This window comes from Echiichthys vipera (assembly GCF_963691815.1).
Source record: "Echiichthys vipera genome assembly, chromosome: 11".
NCBI classification, from domain to species: Eukaryota; Metazoa; Chordata; class Actinopteri; order Perciformes; family Trachinidae; genus Echiichthys; species Echiichthys vipera.
This window is the reverse complement of record NC_139836.1, coordinates 12,239,097-12,259,436: the sequence shown is the minus strand read 5'-3', so window position 1 is coordinate 12,259,436 and position 20,340 is coordinate 12,239,097. Positions and strand designations below refer to the sequence as shown.

The following is a 20,340-nucleotide window of genomic DNA, read 5'->3' as shown; positions in this document are numbered from 1 at the left end:
CTTAAAAGGACTTATCAGAGCTGTTTAGTATGATGCACATCTCTTTTGTTGCTGGCAGGACTTATTTTGTTTGTGTGCCTTTTCCAGAGATTAAAGCTGCTTTGTTATGCACCGAAGTATTAATATTCTCTGGCTGGAACGGACACAGAAAGATGAAAAACATCTTACTTTTCAATCCGAAGCCCCAACCTAAATAAACGCTTTTTTTCCCCTACCTACAGAGATATTTTCCCCCTCATGCTTGCAGTCTTTGTTGCTCACTGGCTTTGTACAAGTCTTCGTATCCTCGGTGCTCCCTCCGCCCACTCCCCCCTCCCAACGCCTAGCTCCTGTCCTCCACTCTCATAACTCAGCTGTTACTTGGCAACATGGTCCCAGCTGGACCCGGCATCAGCGGTGTTGCCGTGGCAACGGAGCACACACATGCAGACACAGTAAACATGTTGGTCTTTCTGAAAGCCAGTGCTTACATGCACAACACAACCCACATGTGTATTCAGCTCAGACTCTGTGCTCTAACATCCATCCAAGGAGCAACGCCCAGATTGATCTAATCTATGTGGGATGATTGCTAATATAATATCATGCACCTGCAGCATCTTTACACCTGCATTCAAGGTCAGAACAATGTAGAGAAAAATAGATTTGGAGTTGTACAACAGGATGTGATTGATTGCTGATTCTGCAGAGTTATCCCTCATAGGAGAATATCCACCTGGCTGCAATATACACATTTACTGTTTTCACCACCTTTATTAGTCACGTCTTGTGTCACCATACATTTACAGCCAAGCTCCACTCACAGCTTTAAGTGTATGGATCTGGAAAACAAACCCTCTTCTCCACGCTCTGGGTAGCACTGCATCTGTCGTCATAGCAACCTGATCCATCATCTGCAGGGGGATCAATTGATTCATTATTAAGTGAGGCGCAGCCCTCCTTCTCTGCTTCCAGTTCACGTCTACTTACTCTGCCTTCAAGCATCCATTATTGACATCTAAGCCTGCCCACTCGCTGGGCTGAAGAATAGAGAGCTGTCACGTCTCCCTCGTACAAATATAATTCAGATTATACATTTTATCTGAAAAATAGTGTGTTTGTTGACCAGTGTGAAAGGCACAGGGCAGCAGTGTTAGGCACGTAGAAAATGTACTCTGTACAAGATGTTCTGTTCATTCTGAGGCACATCTTAACACATTCAAAATCAGATCTAATCATATTTTTAAAGGTTGCATATTATCCTAATTTTCAGGTTCATACTTGTATTTCACAGCACACATTATTTTTCTCATACTGTCTGTCTGAATATACCTGTATTCGCCCTCTGTCTGAAACGCTCGCTTAGCACCCCCGCCCGAAAAAAGCCCAGTCTGCTCTGATTGGTCAGTGTTTCCAGGTCGTCTGCATCTGCGTCTCTGCGCCGTCATTTCGACCGAGTATGACGGTAAGCACTTTCTAGCTATATATAGTTTAGTTGTGACATCACAACCATTAAACGTCTTCACAACTCATTTAAAGGCACAGTTTCTTAACACAGGCTGTGTGCATTTCTCTGTGGATTGATCGTTTTGATACTTTCACAGTATTTATATAGCACCTCGTCCTGCTTAACAATTAAAAAAAGACATGGAAATCTCACTTTTTACAATATGGTGCCCTCAAGGAGGATAAATACAGATAACTAAATCCTTCCCACATGTGGCAGGAATAGTAAAAGAGGTGGAGGAATGAGGATGTGAGGGTCTTTGTTGTACAGACGAGATGAATTAACATGAGCTGAAGCTTTAAAAAAGGGAGGGATAAATGTAATGTGACACACATAGCCTGTTCAAAACACTGTTTTCTGGGGCAGGGCATTTATAGCTCCGGGGGAAGACACGCTTTGATGATATCCCTTCTTATTCCAGTCTGTCCTCCGTCGTGTGGCTGCACACCTAAGTAGAGCCTGGAGGCACTTGGATGGGTGGGGAGCCCCAGTTTCTAGGAAGGAAAGCTGAGGGAAGGGGGGGGGGGGGGGCAGAAGACAAATGTACATTATTGGAAAATGTGTGCTAAATGGATGAGGTCAGCTGCGGCACTTTGACATTTTAATGTCATCTCTGAGGGAATTACATCATTAGCCCTCTTTCCTGGCCTGGCTCAATGCTGGGAAACCTCCTAATGGATGTCAACAAGCCGTCCCTCTGGAAGAATGGAGAAGGAGGGGTGGAGAGGGTGTGGATGGTGATGGTGGTGGTAGTGGGGGGTGCTTTCACTCAGCTATATGAGAGGGAGGCCTCACACTGAGCGTCATCTGGACTAAAAGCCCACAGTGCATTTCTCGCCACAAGATTATCTCAATCTGTGTTTCCGTCCTTATCGGACAAAGTGCAGTCATCTCCGAGCTCCCCTCTCCACCAGCCCCTTGCACGTTGACCCCGAATGACCCGACGTGTAGCAACCTTGCAGCGGAGTTGTTTGTTAATTATTTCATGCATTTATAATTACAGGAGCACATTGAGTTGGCAGCATGCGAGTCTTCACAACGATTGTGCTCCTTTCAATTTGAAAAGCTGTCAGCGGTCGCCGCTGCAGCCGCACAGCCATCAGCTGCTCGTAACCAATAATTGATTCATTAATCATCTACAAGTCCATTAAATTCAAATCAAGTCCAGGAATGCAGGCTTTCAGGGTAAAACTACATGATAAAGAACTGATCTGTCTGATTTACTCTCGCTACCCTGTGAAATAATTTATGGAGAGAAACACCTCAAATTAGATAAGAATATATATTTAAAAAAGCCTTTTATATGCTAATGAAAGTAGTACTGTGGTTTGAAAGCAAACATAACAAGTTTCTCATATTTGAGTCATTAATATCAAATCGTCACAGCAGCTACAAATAGACTCCAAACAAACGTGGAGGGAGATCAAGGCTTTCGTACAAAATAGGTCAGATGGGGGATATTGATGTAGCTCAGCTGAATCTCAAAGCAAACTGGAGATACGTTACTGTGAACTCACATGGTGCTATGCCGACATAAATCAACGTGAGTGCAGAGGGCTGAAATATAAGAGATGAAACGGAGAAGAAAATTGTATAATCAATTCCATGGAAGGTGATCAGACGGAGAGAATAGAATAACGACTCCAGCTCTCGTCTTATATTGATAGTGAATTCAGTTGCGTGGTGGATCATCTCCGCCTTGAAGAGGATTTGGCGGCGAGTGAAAGGCTGAAGGCTAGGAAAGAGCGTTGTGGCTCTGCAGCTTAGGTCCACGGAACAATTGCAAGGCTGGCCGGTATTTCAAATGGATTGGGGGCAGAGGAAAAGCATATTTCCAGAAGGACACAAAAGGAGTTAGCCTGCGAGTCAGATGTTGCGTTTGACATGGACCCATTATCTGGACCCTCTTGAGGACTTTCATTTGAGAGTCAAAGCCCGACCCTTCGATATTATCTCACTGACTATATGAGCCTGTAATCTCCCTCCCCAGTTCATTGAGAAAAGCAGATTTGATGTGACAAATCTAGGGTCTCAGATGACAAATAAGTCAGGAATGTGCTGTGATTCTCACTTTATGGCGCAGCTCCCTTTTAGACTGGAAATGCGGGTATATCTGTTTCACTCGCATTCTGCTCTCTCTCATGCTGAGACGTGAATGTATTTATTTTATCAAAGCATGACCCAGAAAGACCAACGACTGGACAGACTCATGATCAGATTGATTATTTTTCTTCCTCCAAGACAGCCTTTAACTTTCATGCAAGAAATTACAAAACTAGTCGTTTCCTTATATGAACTCCAGTGTCCAATGTCCGATGAATAAGGTCCAGACATTCTTTGTTTACCGTTTTCACATGCAGCACACAACAGGAGATGGTCCGTGTCATACACAATCTCTCTTACAGGAAAAGGTCTGTTTTGTTTAGGTGAGAGGTGGCGCTTGCGTAGATGAGTACATGACGGGGATTGCATCATGATCGTGTAGCCGGTTCTTAATTTGGCCGTTAAAGGGAGAGTTTGACTGTTTTGAAGTGTGGTTGTATGAGGTAGGTTATTTCTCCATAATCAATGTATTATCCACGGTAGATGAAGCTTAGCATACCGCCAGATTGGAGAAAAAAATCAGTTTCAGTTCAAGTGTACACTATATTTAAAATATTTTCGCCCGTTTTACGTTGCTGTCAGACAGCGCTCTTCGCCAGTTTCCCCTCTCTCGTTCGGCCGTTTTCCTGTTTGCTTCTCCAAACTGGTGGCGTGCCGACCGTCCACTACTGTAGGTACTACACTAACTATGGAGAATACCTAATAAAACTTTGAGTTGTCTCTCCAGTTAGATATTTTCGTTGGCATCTTCATGAAACTACCGTTCCTTTACCTCAGATTTTAGTATTCTTCCGGTTTTGCACCAGCCACATAATAGAAACGTGATCAACACAACCACCCGTTAGCTGTGAATTTTCCACACAATGACCTGCTCTATTCACACATCGGGCATTACATGGATTTTGTACCAGGGAGCTGGCAGGGTAAAATCCGTGTGATGTTCCGATCCGACTGATTCGGACATTTGTGTTCTTACTTCCAGCTCCGCGGGGTAAAGTCTAGGTAAGCTCAGGTTTGCAGTGCATGTGTGAAAGGGGGCTTATGCCTTTAATGTATGAAGAAACTAGAGCCTTCACCTTCCATGCATCCTACAAAAGCACTTCCTGTCCTTCAACTTAAAAAGTTACCGTACTGTCATCGCCAAGCAGACACAATACACGCACACATCCATATGTAAAGTGAAGATGGTTACATAAACAACAGAAAATGTAAAATATCTCTGCATGCACAGGCTGTCATAAAAATAGTGTGCATGAATGGATAACATAAAACGAGTGGGGCAGATAAGCTACCCCCTTATGTGCTCGCCTCAGATTCAAATTTAGCTTTGCGTAGGGAATTGATGAGACACAGAGCTCAAAGCCAAAGTCTTCAAAGGCTGTGGTTACACAAGATGCAAGGCGTCAAACCCACTTTGTAGTTCTCGGGTGAACGAGTGGGTTGTAACTGCCGAGCTGCACAGGGTGATACGGCAACAGAGTTCTGCTTGCCCAAGAAAAGATGATAAAATACAAAAGTTACACCAAGGTTACATTGTGTGTAAATCTGATCTTTCTCTTCATTTTTAGACGACTGTAGTTGTGGGAGTTGGGGTTGCTCTATCATGTTTCAAGGTGAAGCTCCCCTTTATGGTTGCCATAAAACAGCAGGTGTGGGAGAAAGAAAAGAAGTACCAAGGGAGAGTGAGAAGAGAACGACACAGAGATAAGGAGAGAAATAAAGAGCTGATGGTTTCATAGTGCAAGGTTTCATCACATTTAAAGTGAGGCATGTTGAGGGGAGCCTTAGAAAAGTTTATCATTTTTAGAAAATATAATCGTTCACCTTCTTCCTGAGAGGTAGATGAGAAGATCCCAATTATGAAGCAGCAGTTAGCTGAGCTTAGCTTAGCATAAAGATTGTAAACCACTAGCCAGGCTCTGTCCAAAGGTAAGAAAATCTGCCCCCCAGCACCAGGGGTTAGAGATTTTGGTTTGAGTTAACGAAACCGACTTTAACCAAACCCAGTCAAGAAAAGGTCCAACAGCACAACCTCAAAAATGGCAAATTGTCGCTTTTACACGTTCTAAACAAGCAGGACATAACATGTTGATTTGTGATCTTAACTGTGTGTTCAGACAGAACACAGAGCAAATTTTAGAGGGGGCTGCATACAAAGTCAAGAGAAAGACACAATTAGACACAAACTCCCGGGTCAACACGCTTTGATAGTAGTTTCCATGCGTGTTACTATTTATAATCTTTGGACAGAGCCACATGCTAGCTGTTCCCAGTCTTTATGCTAAGCTAAGCTGCAGGCTAACAGGCTGCAGCTAAAAAAAAAAGGGGAATTCTCTGCAAAAAGTTCAATAAGGATATTTTCCAAAATGTCAAACTATTCATTTTTCAACAATATTTCAGCCTAGATAACTATGTGGAAGCTAGTTCGAGATAAATCTATTGTCCTGCCCTGCAACTGGAGGACTGGTTTCATCTTTCCGAGCTTAGCCCCTTCTGAGAAACAATTTGAATCCCCACCAGCCCCAGGCATTACCACATTATTAGAACTATTGCATTCTTAATGTCATTCTGCAGCAGCAAACTATTTGTGCTGGTAACACTGAGAGGACTAAGAGGAAGTAGAGGATTGCTACATTCTTGCAGAGGCCCCACATTCCCCAGAGCACCCTAGCAGGGTTGTTGTAGCTCGTATACACCCCCCTCCCCCTCCGACATCCAGCTTCCTGTGCAGCAGCATGGCTGCTCAACCCTTCCCTTCTCTTCCCTGCACCAAGCTCGGTCAAGCTCCAGCTCCCTGTTCCCCGCCGCTCCAAATACATTATTTACACTCTCCTCCCCTCCCTCCCTTCAGCTTAGCTCAAAAGAATAAGGGCAGAGGGAAATAACACCACTGTATAACCCCCCTCTCCCTTCCCCTGTGCACTGACACACACATTGCAGACACAAGCTCAACCCTCTCCCACCAGCACCACCCCACCTGCTCGCTCTTTTCTCACTCTTCGGGATGAAAATACAGTGCAGGACTGTGCTGCGACAAAGGGAAACTCTGTGAGGCCCCAGCCATCCCATTAATCCCCTCTGACATGCCTCCCGAGGGCAGGGATTTGCTACAAGTCAATGCAGGAGACCTACAGTATGCAAAACAAGCCTGTCTGACTCTCATGATTTTCAAAGCCACTGCACTGCACTGCCTGAGAGACAGGAAGGCAGATCAGAGGGAGGGGGGGATAACTGCACACAGACTGCTTAGTTAACCCTTTCTTCACCCTCCTGCTCAGTGTACGTGTCACTTCCCTCTTCTAGTTTCACTCCTCGCTTAGATTGCACAGATAATGCTGATGACAGATGACAGGATGAGAAGTGATGCTGAGCGATTGATTTTTTTCTTTTTCTCCCATGCGGCCCTGCTGCTGTTATCCTCTTTGTCTCCCTTCATGACAAATTCAGCTCCAAGACAGCAGGCGTGTTACACCAGACCAAAATACAAAAAGCACCCAGCGTAAACAGGAATGCACAGGATCACGTGATGCACTTCTCTCAGGCTGAGTAGTGCTATTGAATTTCCGTCTTATCAGGGATCTAGTGATGAGGCGATAGGTGGAGGCTGGAGGCAGGGTGGGGGCAGGATGACATTAGAGAGTATTGAGGGGGTGGTGGTCGGTGTCCACACCCTGCAGCTCACACTCACTGGGAATGTAAACAACAGAGCTGAATAGACAGGCCGGGTTTACACATGGAGGAGGGAAGAAACCTGCATGGAGGAAGGGCAGCTGAAGAAGTTAAATTACCAGCAGAGAAATGGAAAAACAGTTGACAGGAAGACATTGCCACAAAGAGGAAGAGAAATCCGCCAGGATTTGTAGCCTGCTTTAGATTCACGTGATTGGCTCCCCTCCCGCCTTCACCCCCCACCCTCTCTTTTTTTCCACCCATCCGCAGACCTTTTGAGATGGAAAAATGGGTCATCTGTGTGGAAGTTAATACCCTGAGCACGTACAGTGCTGCTTTATTTTAAGGACGTGCTTTGGAAATTTTTCTTCTCCTTTCCCTCGCTGGTGAATGACACAGAGGAGGCGCTGGGTAATTAATATACTGTGTTGCTGCCGTGCACACAAGTGGCAGTGCAGAAGAGAGCAGCAGTCTTTATTATAGCTGCTGGCACAGCCTGGGCATGTCTCATATTTCTCCCGCAGCCTGCCCTCTCCATGACAACGTACAGTAGGCTGCAGACTCTGGCACCACAGCCATGACATCAGCAACAGGGCATAGACAGTGTGACTGTGAGCATCATCAGGCTTAGTGGGAAAACATGTTCCAAAACACAGACGCAGAGGACATCCAGGCCTCTGTGGACGCCTCCACCTAATAGTCACTGAGGCTACATGCAGCAAATACCTCCCTGGGAGGTTAGTGCTCAGAGGTAACACTCTCCAATGGTGCAGCATGGAGTGCTGCTTTGCAGAGCTACGTGAAGCTGCCATAGCAACCACATACAACAGAGTTATTTCTGGCTGCCTTTAACTCCCAAACACAGCTGCTCCTACATAACCAGACATCTCCACCGGCCAGATACCCAATCTGTGTATGTATGGCACTGAGTATACAGAGCAGTAATCAAGCTTTGACATTCAAACTCAGAAAATGGAAGAACACAGCAAAGGCAATTACTGCTATGGATACTTTTGTTGACAGGATTTCCAGTAATGAGTTGTGGAGCTCAAGTGATTAAAATATTCCCCAAACAACATTTGACATACGATCGGCATCCATGCAAACAAATTACAATGGCAGTAAAACTGCTTTGGTCTGCTCCTGATGCCCTATCCTGAGATTTTAATGTTGCCGTCAATAACGGGTTATTTCCTGCGCCTGTAATATAGGAGCAGGCTGCATCTGTCATCATGAGCACATTAGAAAAAAGGATTACAAACTGTTAAAAATCACCCCTCCCGAGCACATGGTCTCTGTGCTGCAGGCCCAGCCATTGTTATTGCTGTCAACTGGATCTGTTATGTTCTCAGCTCTCTCCATTCAGTTGTCCTTCAGTGGAACGCCACAGAATTGTGCACACACTGCCTGGAGCAACGGTTCCCCCTACTGCACAAGAGAAGAGAGAGTTTCTATATTTCCCTTTTTTCTTCCCCTGCCAGCTTCATCAGATATGAAGAGCTGACTCATAATCCATTCATACAGACTTGACTACAGCAGGGATGCAATTAAAATAATGGCCATAAATTAAAAGAATGACAATAAACACCTCATTGATTACTTTAACTACTCCAGATTGAGGACGCAGACTTTGCTTTGGATGAAAACAAAAGATTTGCAGTGTCATTCTGACATATAAAAATCAATGCCGTGGCTTTATGTCAAGGCCTGTTTCACTTGATTTACTTTACGATAGCATGCTTCCGGAGCGGGCAGTACTAATCTAGTATCCTTCAGTGACCCTTCAGCTCTTTCCAGTCTGCAGGGGACGTAGTACGTGGCCAGCAGCTGAGTGTTTATTTGTAGGAGAAGCAGGCCAGTGGTGGATGTGTGGAGGGGTCTGAACCTGTTCCCACCCCCAGCGACAGACCACAGCTCCAGCTTGACCTCCAACACAGTCTGTTATTTTCCTCCTCTACCTCCCCCAAAGGACAGATTAACAACGAGTCACTTCTTCTCCGCGCCAGACGACTCTGCAGGCCTCTTGACAGGCTTCTCCTTTTCCATCAAATGGCAAAATAGCAGGAGTGCTGAAGAAAAGACTGCAGAGTGAGCACATGAGTTCATGGAAAATGGAACACCGTCTACCATTTAGTCTTTGCTCGACATTTCTGGGCCGCCGTTCAATTTTCATTTTTCATTCCTAATGTAGAAAAACTATTTTTCCCCTGCTCTTGTTTCCTGGCAACCTCCAGGCCTGGGCTGCTCCGGCCAGAGTTCTTAGAAAAACAGCTGCAGACAGGGATAAAAATAATTACAGCTCTATTTGTCTTCCAAGAGACACACTTTCAACCAGACCAACTCCCTTCCCTTACAAGCTGCTCCACTTTCACTCTCCAGCACACAATAAAGCCATTCACAATAAAGACATGACTTAATGTACTCGCACAAGCTCGTGTATTTTAACCAGCAAATACTGTACTCTTACGATGACAATTCAACCTTATTCTGAACGTCTCTTCTATTAACCAATGTCAGAGATCCATTAACACACTGGAGGTCAAGATAAAAGGTCTTTTGCACCTATAATTCCTAGATTTATGAATTCTAGCAATTGAGCCCTGACATTTTATAACCTTTGTCCATGTTTAACATCTTTTGTTTCCATCTGGTGTTATTTAAAAAAAAGGAATCCTGAGGCATAGGAATGGTCGATTTCTGCACACAACACTTTCTATGTCGCAAAATGACTCTCCTGCTTTCCCAACATCCAAAAACTACCCACACTACATTTTAAAACTGTAAATGCTTTATATTTGTTTTGTGCATTGCTACTGCCATCTACTGGTGAATGGAAACCCAGAAACTCAAGTGTGTTTTCATGTTTTATTGTAGGATTTTAAACACAAAAATTTGCCCAGACTGGCAGATAAAAACAATATTTAACTGCAAAAACTAATTTGAAAACAATATTCCACAAACATGTTTTCTGTTTAGTGTAGGCACTCTTTTACACACACACTTCACATGTATATCAACTGTGCAGTAATATGTATCAAATAATTTATATACATTTGTTTTATTTAGTACATAACACATCAGCAAAGCCCCCCCCCCTCCCAAATTACAGCACGCACATGTGAAAGAATAGAGTAAACAGACTGACAGAAAACATGAGATCTGGTGGGAACCAGATTAGAAAGAAGGAATGTGTTTAACATGTCCCAGAAACGTAACCTTGAGGAAGTTCTTTAACCTCGGAGTGCCGTGATAGTGGGGGAACATTTGACCTGATGTCCAACGGTGCACAAATAGTGTCTGACATAGCCAGACAATCTGAGTCATAACAGATTGACATCAAATTGGCAATCACACACATTTATTCTGCATCATTTTCTTTTGAAGACGGAGCTGAAAAACAGAAAATAATATATTTCAGACATTATACCACAATATGGTACACAATAAGAAACTGAACACTTAGTTATGTGTAACGCTAGCACGCCTGTCTTAGAGGTGAAATAACTGAGAGCTACTGACACATGGCCCTCAGCTTTGGATGATTCTAAGATTGATCTTGCACCCTTTCTTGTCCCAGAGACCACAAATGCAACTGGGGGGTTTATTAAGGGTGCTAGGAAAAAAAACCCAGAAAATTGTAATGATGGAAGCAGACAATCCTCACCTAGCAGATTTCCAACTCAAACTCATTCGACGTCATCTTCTGTTAAAGATTGAGAGCTGATGATCCGCTGAAAAACAGGAAACGTATTTCAGAGGTTATGCACAAAATGTACAGCACCGATTATACAACAGCTAAACTTGTGTAAACCATTCTTTCTCAAAAATCACACAGGAAATTAACAACCAGTTGTTTCACGTTAGCATGCCTGTTTTAGAGGTGAAATAACTGAGAGCTACTGACACAGGGCTCTCAGCTTTGGATAATTCTAAGATTGATCTTGCACCCTTTCTTGTCCCAGAGACCACAAAATGCAACTGGGGGGTTTATTAAGGCTGCTCTGAAAACAAAAACACACTGAAATCTTTGTATGTGATGCAGGAAATCCTCACCTGGCTGATGGTGGGCAGTTTGGTGAGCAACATTTGGAAAACTGGAGGCGGCAGCGTCTGCTGGAGAACCTGAAGCAGCTGCTGAGGTTGACCACATACTGCAATAGCATTGGTCAGGTGCTCCACGCCGTTGTCAAAGTCACCTGGAATTAAAGTTGGAGAGCATTTAGAAAACTATCAAGAAATGAGAAAGGGGGCCAAAAAATTACAAAGTAGGCGCAGGTTGGTTATAGACGGCTACTTGGACTTGCCTGTTGCCTACTTAAATACACGTGATTTAGAAGAAGAGCTATAGTACAATGAGACATGAAGCACGTGCTCTCTCTGATGCGTCTTAAATACACGTATCACACACGCAGAAGCTCCTATGAATAAACTAAAGGGATTTGTAGCTCACCTTGAGACAGCAGCTCCTCTCCCAGTTGGATTTCCTCCAGAAAGAATTTCTGCACAGCTTCCGCGTCCTTCAAGTCAGGGAGCTTCAAAGTCAACAAAGTGTCAGGAATACACACACAGAGCCCAGTAAGAAAGACAAATCTGAAGTGTACACGTTTCCCATTTGTCCTACCCTTGCCAGTCCAGACTTGTCACTAGAGACATTTTTCTTTCTTCTACCTGCGAGACAAAAGCGGCTTTAGACTGTGCTGCAAGTTATCCTGTTGAAACACGTGGTCACAAGGGCAGCTGTTAGCTTTTCTCGCACGACGAGTTAACTAACGTGCTTCTTGGACTAGATGTTAATACTTTCTACGCTGTGAGTAGTGGGGAAAAAGAGAGAGTATTGAGCTAACGTTATCTAAATTAAGACTGTCTCTTGATAGTGCCCTTTTGGCGTTTCTGTGCCACATGGAAGCTAACGTGCTACAAGTTTCCCGCTGCGCTAACTCCCTCTGCTAGTGTCAACCTGCGGCTCAAACACTTACGTTCACGTAGCTTTTCCTTGAAGCAAGGGTCACTCCGTCGCTTTCTGTCAAAATAAATACAATATGCGACGAAAAGGGCTCCGCACACCCCGACAACTGCTGCGCTCGTCCGGCCGCTCATCGTGTCTGAAACTACTGCACACGAGCAGGCTAGCAGCTAGCACGCTTCTTCTTCTTCTTCCTCTTCCTCTTCCTCTTCTTCTTTGGTTAGGCAGACTAGACGCAGCTATGGCGTGTTGCTGCCCCTGTTGTTTCTTATGAAGAACTACATCAAAGTTTTTTGTACAATCCTGTTTTGTGAAGATAGTCTACCAATGTCCTTGTTTTAACCCAAGAATCCAGATTTACAAGGCCCACGTTTCCTGAGGAGAGTCCTTCTTTGACTGGAGTGTATTTTGCACTGGACCAGTGCATGTTTTTCTGTCTCACTATCTCCACACTCACATTTGCCATCAGGATGTTTACCAACCAGAGCCAGCCCACTCCTCAGCCCAGTGTCCAAGGCTCCATCTTGAGGTTACTGCAGTCTTTTCTACTGCACCTGTAAGTGCACTTGTCTTTACTTGTCCTTTCCTTCTGCCAAGACTTTTACACCTTTTCTTTCCCTCAATTATTTTTTATTATTTTTACACAAACTCACAAAGCATATGGACATATCTTTTCTTTACATAGCTTTACAGCATAAACTTTGTACATAAAGACAGAGCCATCAACTTTGTATATACAACATTGCTCATGGAGGTTGTGTTTTCTCCCCCCCCCCCCCCCCATCATTCATACTATTGCTGTTGTCACACATACATACAGTACACCCTTAACACACACCCTATTCACACACACATTCCCCTCACATGTGCACCCATGATTACACATGCTTCAACACACGCTTCCACACACACTTCCACACAAACTTCCACACACACTTCCATATATATTACCACACCTGTTTCCACATATATTTCCACACATGCTTCCATACATGCACTCCGTCCAACCATCCATCCATCCCTACACCCCCCCCCCCTCGACACACACACAACCACCCGCCCACACACACACACACACCCTCATTGGTCATCACCTATGTTAATGCCTTCTGTCAGAGACCTGTTTATTCTTTCACAATACTCTGGTGCCCCATGGTGCAACGGAATGTGCACTTCTCCTTCACCGCCTTCTTTGCCATCTGCCTCCTCATCCCCAAGCATGCTGCTGAGGAAGTGCGGACAGGAAATACGTAAAGCTCTCTCACGCATATTTTGCTGGCTCTTTTGACCTATTATGACCTTTCCAGTCATTATATTTACCCAATTCATTATTTTATTTATATCGTTTAGCTATATTTTTTGTTTTCTTTGCACACTGGCCTTATTTGTGTGAATGTTTTTGCCGATTGTCTGCAAAAATGTCCATAAGAAAATAATTAAAGTACTTAACTGCAAAATGCTGTTACAAATTCAACTGCTTAATTCAAAAGAAAGCATAATAAAACAAAAGTATTACTGGTAAAAATTAACTATAACTATCAGAAGTAGTTATAATAGAGAGCTTTAAAGTGTAGACACTGACAGCGTTCATTCATTCATTCATCTTCAACCGCTTATCCCGGGGTCAGGGTCGCGGGGGGGTGCTGGAGCCGATCCCAGCTGACATTGGGCGTGAGGCGGGGTCCACCCTGGACAGGACGCCAGTCCATCGCAGGGCACACTGACAGCGTTTTAAATGTTAATTTGAACTGCTTTTACTGATTACTTCTCTTTGTGTATACTGTTGGGTAGTTCATCTTTAACAATGCATCACATCTTTACAAGCTTGTCATGTATTTCATGTAGCAACTATAACTGTAACAAAAGCTATTTCATTTCACTTTACTGGAAGTGCATTTGTCAAATGAATATCTTGGAGTAAAAAGTAAACATAATTATAATCCTAGAAATAAAAAAATAAGTATAAGTATGAAGTATAATACACTAGAAATGTAAAAGTACCTCAAAATTGTACTTCATAAGTATGGTGCTTGAGTAAAAGTTACTTTCCACCACTGATACCAAGAGACACACTGAATACTTCACAAACTATGGCATTTATTTCAAACAGAGGCTTCTGCTTTGCTTACATTTTTACAATAAATTACACAATGACCATCATCAGATGAGCCTAATAAATACTATCGAGCATTTTTCAATAAGCTCCATTACTTTCTCTTAATCTATGTTCCAGACTATTTTCCATATACAGGTTCATACAGCTGTAGCTTCAGGCCATGTACAGGTTGGAAAATAGTTCAGCTGCATCCAAAACCACCATTCTTCTCTTTGAAGCACAAGCTTTAGAAAAACAAAACAGTACAAACTAAAGCAAAACATTAAATTAAAAAAAAGGAAGAAAGAAAAATAAGCATTGAAAACAGATGAAAAGAGGCAGAACAAAAAAACAATATAAATGAACTGAAATAAATCTGTTCCTACAAGAGAACAAGGACGAGGACAAAGGGGAGAACAAACATGCTGTAACCCTCATTATTTACACTCAAACTACAGTTAAAACCATAAAACTGTCTGTACAGAAAGGTACATGTTATTAACAGTGCAAGATATTAAATAGCTTGACTCAAAACACTTCTCAATATACAAATGTATAACAAAAGCATACAATTACAAGTGCCAAACAAAATGTAACTTCAGGTTATCGTACAGTAGGGGGTCTTTACAAAGGAAACACTGGAGATGTCTTCAGAAATGTATACACATACGTCACTTTATGATATAAATGCACATTTACAATATCTTTACCTTTAATCTGGTCATAATACAGAAAACAAAACCAAACATTTTTGGTAGGGATGAGTATGAGAAAAGCTGGCATGTCAATGAGTAAAATTAGAAAGATGCCAAAAAAGTACAAGTTGCTTTATTTAATGAAGCTAAAATAAACTCAATTAAATTACTTCATACTTCTATGAAACACTGCAAAATGTGGGATTTAGCTTCATTCATCATGAGTTCTGCAGTACTGAGTACGTGCTGTAAATACCTCCTGTGGCTGCCTCCAACTTGATCCAGCTGAAAATCTCATCAGTGAAGACAATGGGACCGGGGGGGGTTTGGGGGGTCAGATGGGTGATGAAAACATAATCAAATAAAGCAGATGGGGTTTAAAAGGCTGATGAACTGGAGTAACGTGACCACTAGATTCACTACCTCCATCATTGCACATTTTACACTGTCAAACATAACAGTTACACCCAGCTGGATGAGGATTCAGTAGTAGATTACAGGTGATCCAGTATAGGAGTTCTGCTCTTAGACTGTATAAAAGAAATGGACGCAGCTTCCTGGTGTGAAAAGTGGAGCCAATGCGGAAGTGCCTTTAACCTGCAGTCTCCCTAATGTTCAGCAGGGGGCGCCTCCTCTGGTTGCAAGTACAAGTCTGATTGTAAAGAAGCCAATGAGAAAACGATCCTACTTCTCACTTGATTTATTACCTCAGTAAACATTTTCCTAATGAATTTATGGTCTCAATCGCTAGTTTCAAGTCTTCCTCAATATATCATGATGTTCATTTTGGAAATGATGGTCCCATTTAGAGCAAAATAAACGAGAAATCAGGGAATGCTTTAGGGGGTTGCTACCTTGTAATTGACAGGTTGCTAAAACAGCATAGGGGCTTAGCAGTTATTTTCCACGCTGAGTACATTTAAATAGCCCTGAAATTTTTTTTGGGTGTCTGTGTTTTCGTCTTACAACCTTTCACAGTGTGTTTTCAGTTCATAAAATTAATTGAAATATTTTGGTCACTTAAAGAATTCTTGTTCAGCATTTGGTTGAAGTAAAAAAACTAGGAGTCAGCTGTTTTTTCTGGTAAACACATTTTGTTTGTAGCCTGTTTTTCACCAGCCAAAATTGGCATCACTATGAATATCACGATTCACGTGAATTACAGGTGCACCTTGCTAACCGGGCTAGCTAGCTCCACCCTCTCCTCCAAATATGGTAACTTCTGGCACCAAAAATAACACATGACAACAGCCAAAATGCCAAATGCAAGGCTTCAAAACGGTAGCCCACAAACCAATGGGTGGCGTCAGGCACTTCTTTTACACAGTCTATGGTTATGCTTTAACAGTTATACTTTTTAAATATTACCATATACTGATAAAAAAAAACAACCATCATTATCTGTCAGACTCAGCCCTTCACTGCCTGCTCACATACAGCGTTCTTCAGTCCTTTGTAAGGGACACATTATTCCAGCTGACCCTCTGATTTGAAAAGAGGATCGGGAAAAAAAGTGCTGTCAAAGTGCCCCATGGAAAAGAACAAAAAGGCACTACAGTATCATCCCATATTCATCCACCGAGGCTGTCAGTGGACCTATGATGGTCTGAAACCCTTTCCATCAACACCTACATGACTCAATAAAAACCTGTACAGGAGCACATGCCTGTACGAGAGCAGAGCGTCGTCAACCACTTGAGGTTTAACCACATGAAGGCCTTGTTTTGAATGAGGGTGGACAGAGAAATGTGGCAAAGTTACATTTTGTACGCTCTTAATGCCAATGTGGCAGTGTTCCTCTGAATTCCCCACAATAACATGGCAAGCTCAGGCTGTACCGTGTTGAGCTATGAGAACACAGCATGGAGGGGGTCTTTGCTGGAAATCATTCCTTATCAAGAATTATCAAATGAAAACAATTATTGCTCGCAAAAACAATTCTTAAAAATGTTCAATTAAGAAGAGCGCAAAAGACGATTTTGTATGTTTGGTGTTTTTTTTGGACAAATTTGATCCCCCTACACAATCTTCATAAAAGTGCACTTAAGTGCCATTAGCTTGCCAAGGAAACAGTTGTCAATAGAAAATAGTGCTTGTTTCTTGTTATAGTTGATGTCTCTTGTCTGGTTTTTGTGCCCCAGTAGTTACAGTATGTAGGTTGACTTGTCCGTCCTGTTGGAAGGGAATGGGGGTGGTGACCCCAGGGTGCTGGTTAAGTGCTTAGTGCGGTGGCTTTTCACTGGTTTGTCCTGTCACCTGCACTCCACTGATACCCCAGAGTTCTGAGAAGAGGAGGATGAGGATGACACCGGGGGGTCAGCCAGTGTCAGCATGACTGCCGCAGTCAGTGAGCTAGAGGACGGGGACGAGGAGGAGGAGGATGAAGTCGAAGCAGCCACTGTGCCTGCAGAACAGAAAGAGGATTTGGTTATGGTCAGTTTAGAGCAGGGGTGTCCAACCCTTCTCCTGGAGAGATACTGTCCTGTAGCTCTCCAGGGCATCCCTGGTTTAGAGGCATGTATGGTGTAATGGTGCAGTCAGATCTTTACACACAACCCTTAAGAATGTATTTCAGAAAAGCTGGTGCAACCCAAGCCTGGTAATCAGCGATCTTGAGATCACAAAGGTCTGACTCACTTTCCCGTTCCTTCTTCTTCATGCGTTTTCGTCGTCTGTCGATAGAGGCCACCTCAGACTTGAGGGAGAGGTAGTGGTTCCTGATGTCCTGCAGCTTCTCCTGAAGAAATGAAATCCTCTCCAGACTGCTCATCTTTTCCAGGTCGGCTAAGGGGAATGTAAAAAGTGAATTTTCAGAGTTAATATGGCATTGACATGAACATATATCAGTTTACCCAAATTACAATTTCTCTTAACTTTGTAAGTCAACTTAAAGTTACGTTGAAATTGAAAATGTAACGATCCCATATTAATCTCATTTTCAGGTTCATACTTGTATTTTGGGTTTCTGCTAGAACATCTTACATGATTTAAGCTTTAAAAAAAACACATGCTGTCTGTCTGAATATACCTGTATTCTGTATACCCGTCTGAAACAATCCTTTTTAGCTCCTGTCTCTTTGAGTCTGCTGTGATTGGTCATATCTGGGTCTTCCGCATCTGTGCTCTCTGTCTCTGCACTGTCATTGCAGCCGGGGAATGACTGTAACGTCACTGTAGCAGCTCTTTCTACCTGTATATAGTATAGTTGCAAAATCCCAACTGTACAGTAGTCCTGACCGCTCATTTAAATACACAGCCTCTGAGTACAGGCTGTGTGCATTTCTCTGTGGATTGAGTGTTTTGATACTTTCACAGTATTTACATAGCACCTCAACCTGCGTTATAATAATAGAATAAAAACATGTAAATCTCATGTTTTACAACGTTGAACTTTAACCAACTACTTTAAAAAAAACAAATTAGTTCAATGTGTGACACTTACACATCTGGAAGCTCCACTTGTACACACGTGGCGATCTTCCATGGTTGTCTCTGTGCTGGGTGTGGTCGGTATCACCCTGCTTGTGGTACTTATGGCTCGAAGGGGGAGATCGTCCGTGACACTTGGGCGAAGTGGCAGCCTTCACGTCTGGTGCGTTGTTCTTAGAGGCAGTTGATTTGGCAGTGCCCTCCACAACAGATTGGTCTTCACTGTCACTGCTGTTGGCTGGAGGAAAGGGGAGAGTTACGGTGAAAAAAATTAACAAGGATGAAGTAAAATCTCTTTCCCTTTCCCACCTGAAACCTGTCATTTAATGTCGGTAAGTTAATATGAAATAGAAATTCTATGGCTGATAAAAGTACTGCTGGAATTTCAAATGGCTTGCAGGGCGTAACCAGTTCTATCTACAAATCTCCTTACCTGTTTTCCTATTCTTTTTTGGAGGCACACCTAGGCTCTTGCGGTTTGGCTTGTGTTTCTTTGAGGCTCCACCTGTCTGTGTTTCTTTCTGCCGCTTCTGACTCACAGCTGCTACAAAGAAAATACAAGGAGACGGTGAGGGAACAGGCGGACTGTGAATTGAGTTGTCAATACACAAAACCAGAGTAGATTGACAATTACTTGTACATTTGGACTTCTGCTCACTGTCCTGTTGGCTGCTGCTGCTCAGCTCGAGGCTGCCGCTGCTGCTGCTGTTGCACGAGAGGCTGACGTCAAACACCTTTGAGGGGGAACCCGCCCCCTCGTCCTGAGGGAGGTCTTGTAGCTCCCCACCCAGACTCTCCACTTCCACTGTGCTGCTGTCTGTCTCGCTGCGCCCACCTGCCACTTCCTCCTGTATGGGGCCTGGGGGAAGAGTGTCAGAAACCGGCTCTGAAGGCAAGGCGGGGGGTATGGGCGGCAGCGGGGAGGAAGGCTGCGCTGGAACGGAGTCTTCCACGGCGCTACCTGGTCCTGAGGGAGACTCGGGCGTTGTTGGTGGTGTGTTGAGTACTGAGTTACTGCCACTGCTCGGAAACTCCTGTAGTTTGTCGTTGTCTAGCTGCTCCTCTGAGACTTCATCCTCGGGTCCAGCCTCCTGTTCAATGCTCGGCTCCTCCAGACATGGGGGTACGGGCGGAGGAGGAGAATTGGCAGCCTCTGTGTCCGAGTCAGAGAACAACTCTTTGAGAGTCTTCTTCGGCCACTGGGCCTGGATGCTGGACCACACATCCTTTTGGCCTTTAGAGCGGACAGCTGGCCTCTCCTCTGCATTCCCAGAAATTTTGGCTCTCTTTTCTGGAATCTCCCAGAACCCAGCTTGCCTGCCACCTTTAGTCTTCTCCTTCATCCCATTGTACTTCTTGGAAGGGGAACCTTTGGTTTTTGGCCGGCTTCGCTCATTTTCCTCAGCCTGGGACTCAGCCAGCAGAGCACCCTCGTCGTCTGAACTGCTGCTGGACGAGGCTCCCCTCTCCTCCCCGGGACCTGCCGCTCTCTCGTCCAGCTTCCTGGGAGAGCCTACTGGCAACCAGTCGGCACTCCTGGTGCTCCGGGTCTTGGCTTTAGATTGGCCTTTCGGGGTCCTCTCTGCTGCACCGTCAGATTTCCTCTTCCTGCTGCTGGCCTCTCCCTCTAACTCCGCTTGGGTTCTGCGCTTCCCAACATCTGTGCTCTCCGCACTGACTAAATCCTGGTTCTTTCCTGAGACGGGAGAATGTTTGGATGCTTCAGGAGGGGTCCCGCTCTCCCAGCACTCTGATGTTTGCGGGGGCTCTGGTAGGGCCTTTCTCGGGCTGCCTCTGAAACCCGGGCGATCCTCCTCATTATGCTCTCCCTCCTCATCCTCATGCTCACTCTCGTCTGTGGACATCTCAGAGGCTGTGGTAAAAAGAAAAAGAACTTCTG

At 44.0% G+C, this 20,340-nt stretch overlaps 2 protein-coding genes across 6 annotated transcripts in view; both read right to left on the bottom strand.

Moving 5' to 3' along the window:
- Window positions 1-10,157: 10,157 nt before the first annotated feature.
- tomm20a (translocase of outer mitochondrial membrane 20) lies at window positions 10,158-12,403 on the bottom strand. The gene is made up of 6 exons (XM_083922569.1): window positions 12,235-12,403; window positions 11,880-11,926; window positions 11,709-11,790; window positions 11,312-11,454; window positions 10,923-10,989; window positions 10,158-10,648 (listed from the first exon to the last, which is right to left on the bottom strand). Exons 1-5 carry the CDS (start codon window positions 12,353-12,355, stop codon window positions 10,945-10,947), a joined length of 438 nt encoding a protein of 145 aa, XP_083778695.1. The 5' UTR covers window positions 12,356-12,403; the 3' UTR covers window positions 10,158-10,648; window positions 10,923-10,944.
- Window positions 12,404-14,322: 1,919 nt separating this feature from the next.
- arid4b (AT-rich interaction domain 4B) overlaps window positions 14,323-20,340 on the bottom strand; it is a 41,895-nt gene continuing 35,877 nt past the window's right edge. For 2 of the 5 annotated variants that reach the window (XM_083922540.1, XM_083922541.1), the window contains exons 20-24: window positions 19,075-20,313; window positions 18,874-18,984; window positions 18,454-18,678; window positions 17,649-17,795; window positions 14,323-17,415 (exon numbers count right to left, since the gene is read on the bottom strand). In XM_083922540.1, coding sequence (XP_083778666.1) covers window positions 17,264-17,415; window positions 17,649-17,795; window positions 18,454-18,678; window positions 18,874-18,984; window positions 19,075-20,313 — 1,874 coding nt within the window. In that variant the 3' untranslated portion in view covers window positions 14,323-17,263. The remainder of the gene's footprint in view (window positions 17,416-17,648; window positions 17,796-18,453; window positions 18,679-18,873; window positions 18,985-19,074; window positions 20,314-20,340) is intronic. The other 3 variants (XM_083922542.1, XM_083922544.1, XM_083922543.1) reach the window with 2 other exon arrangements.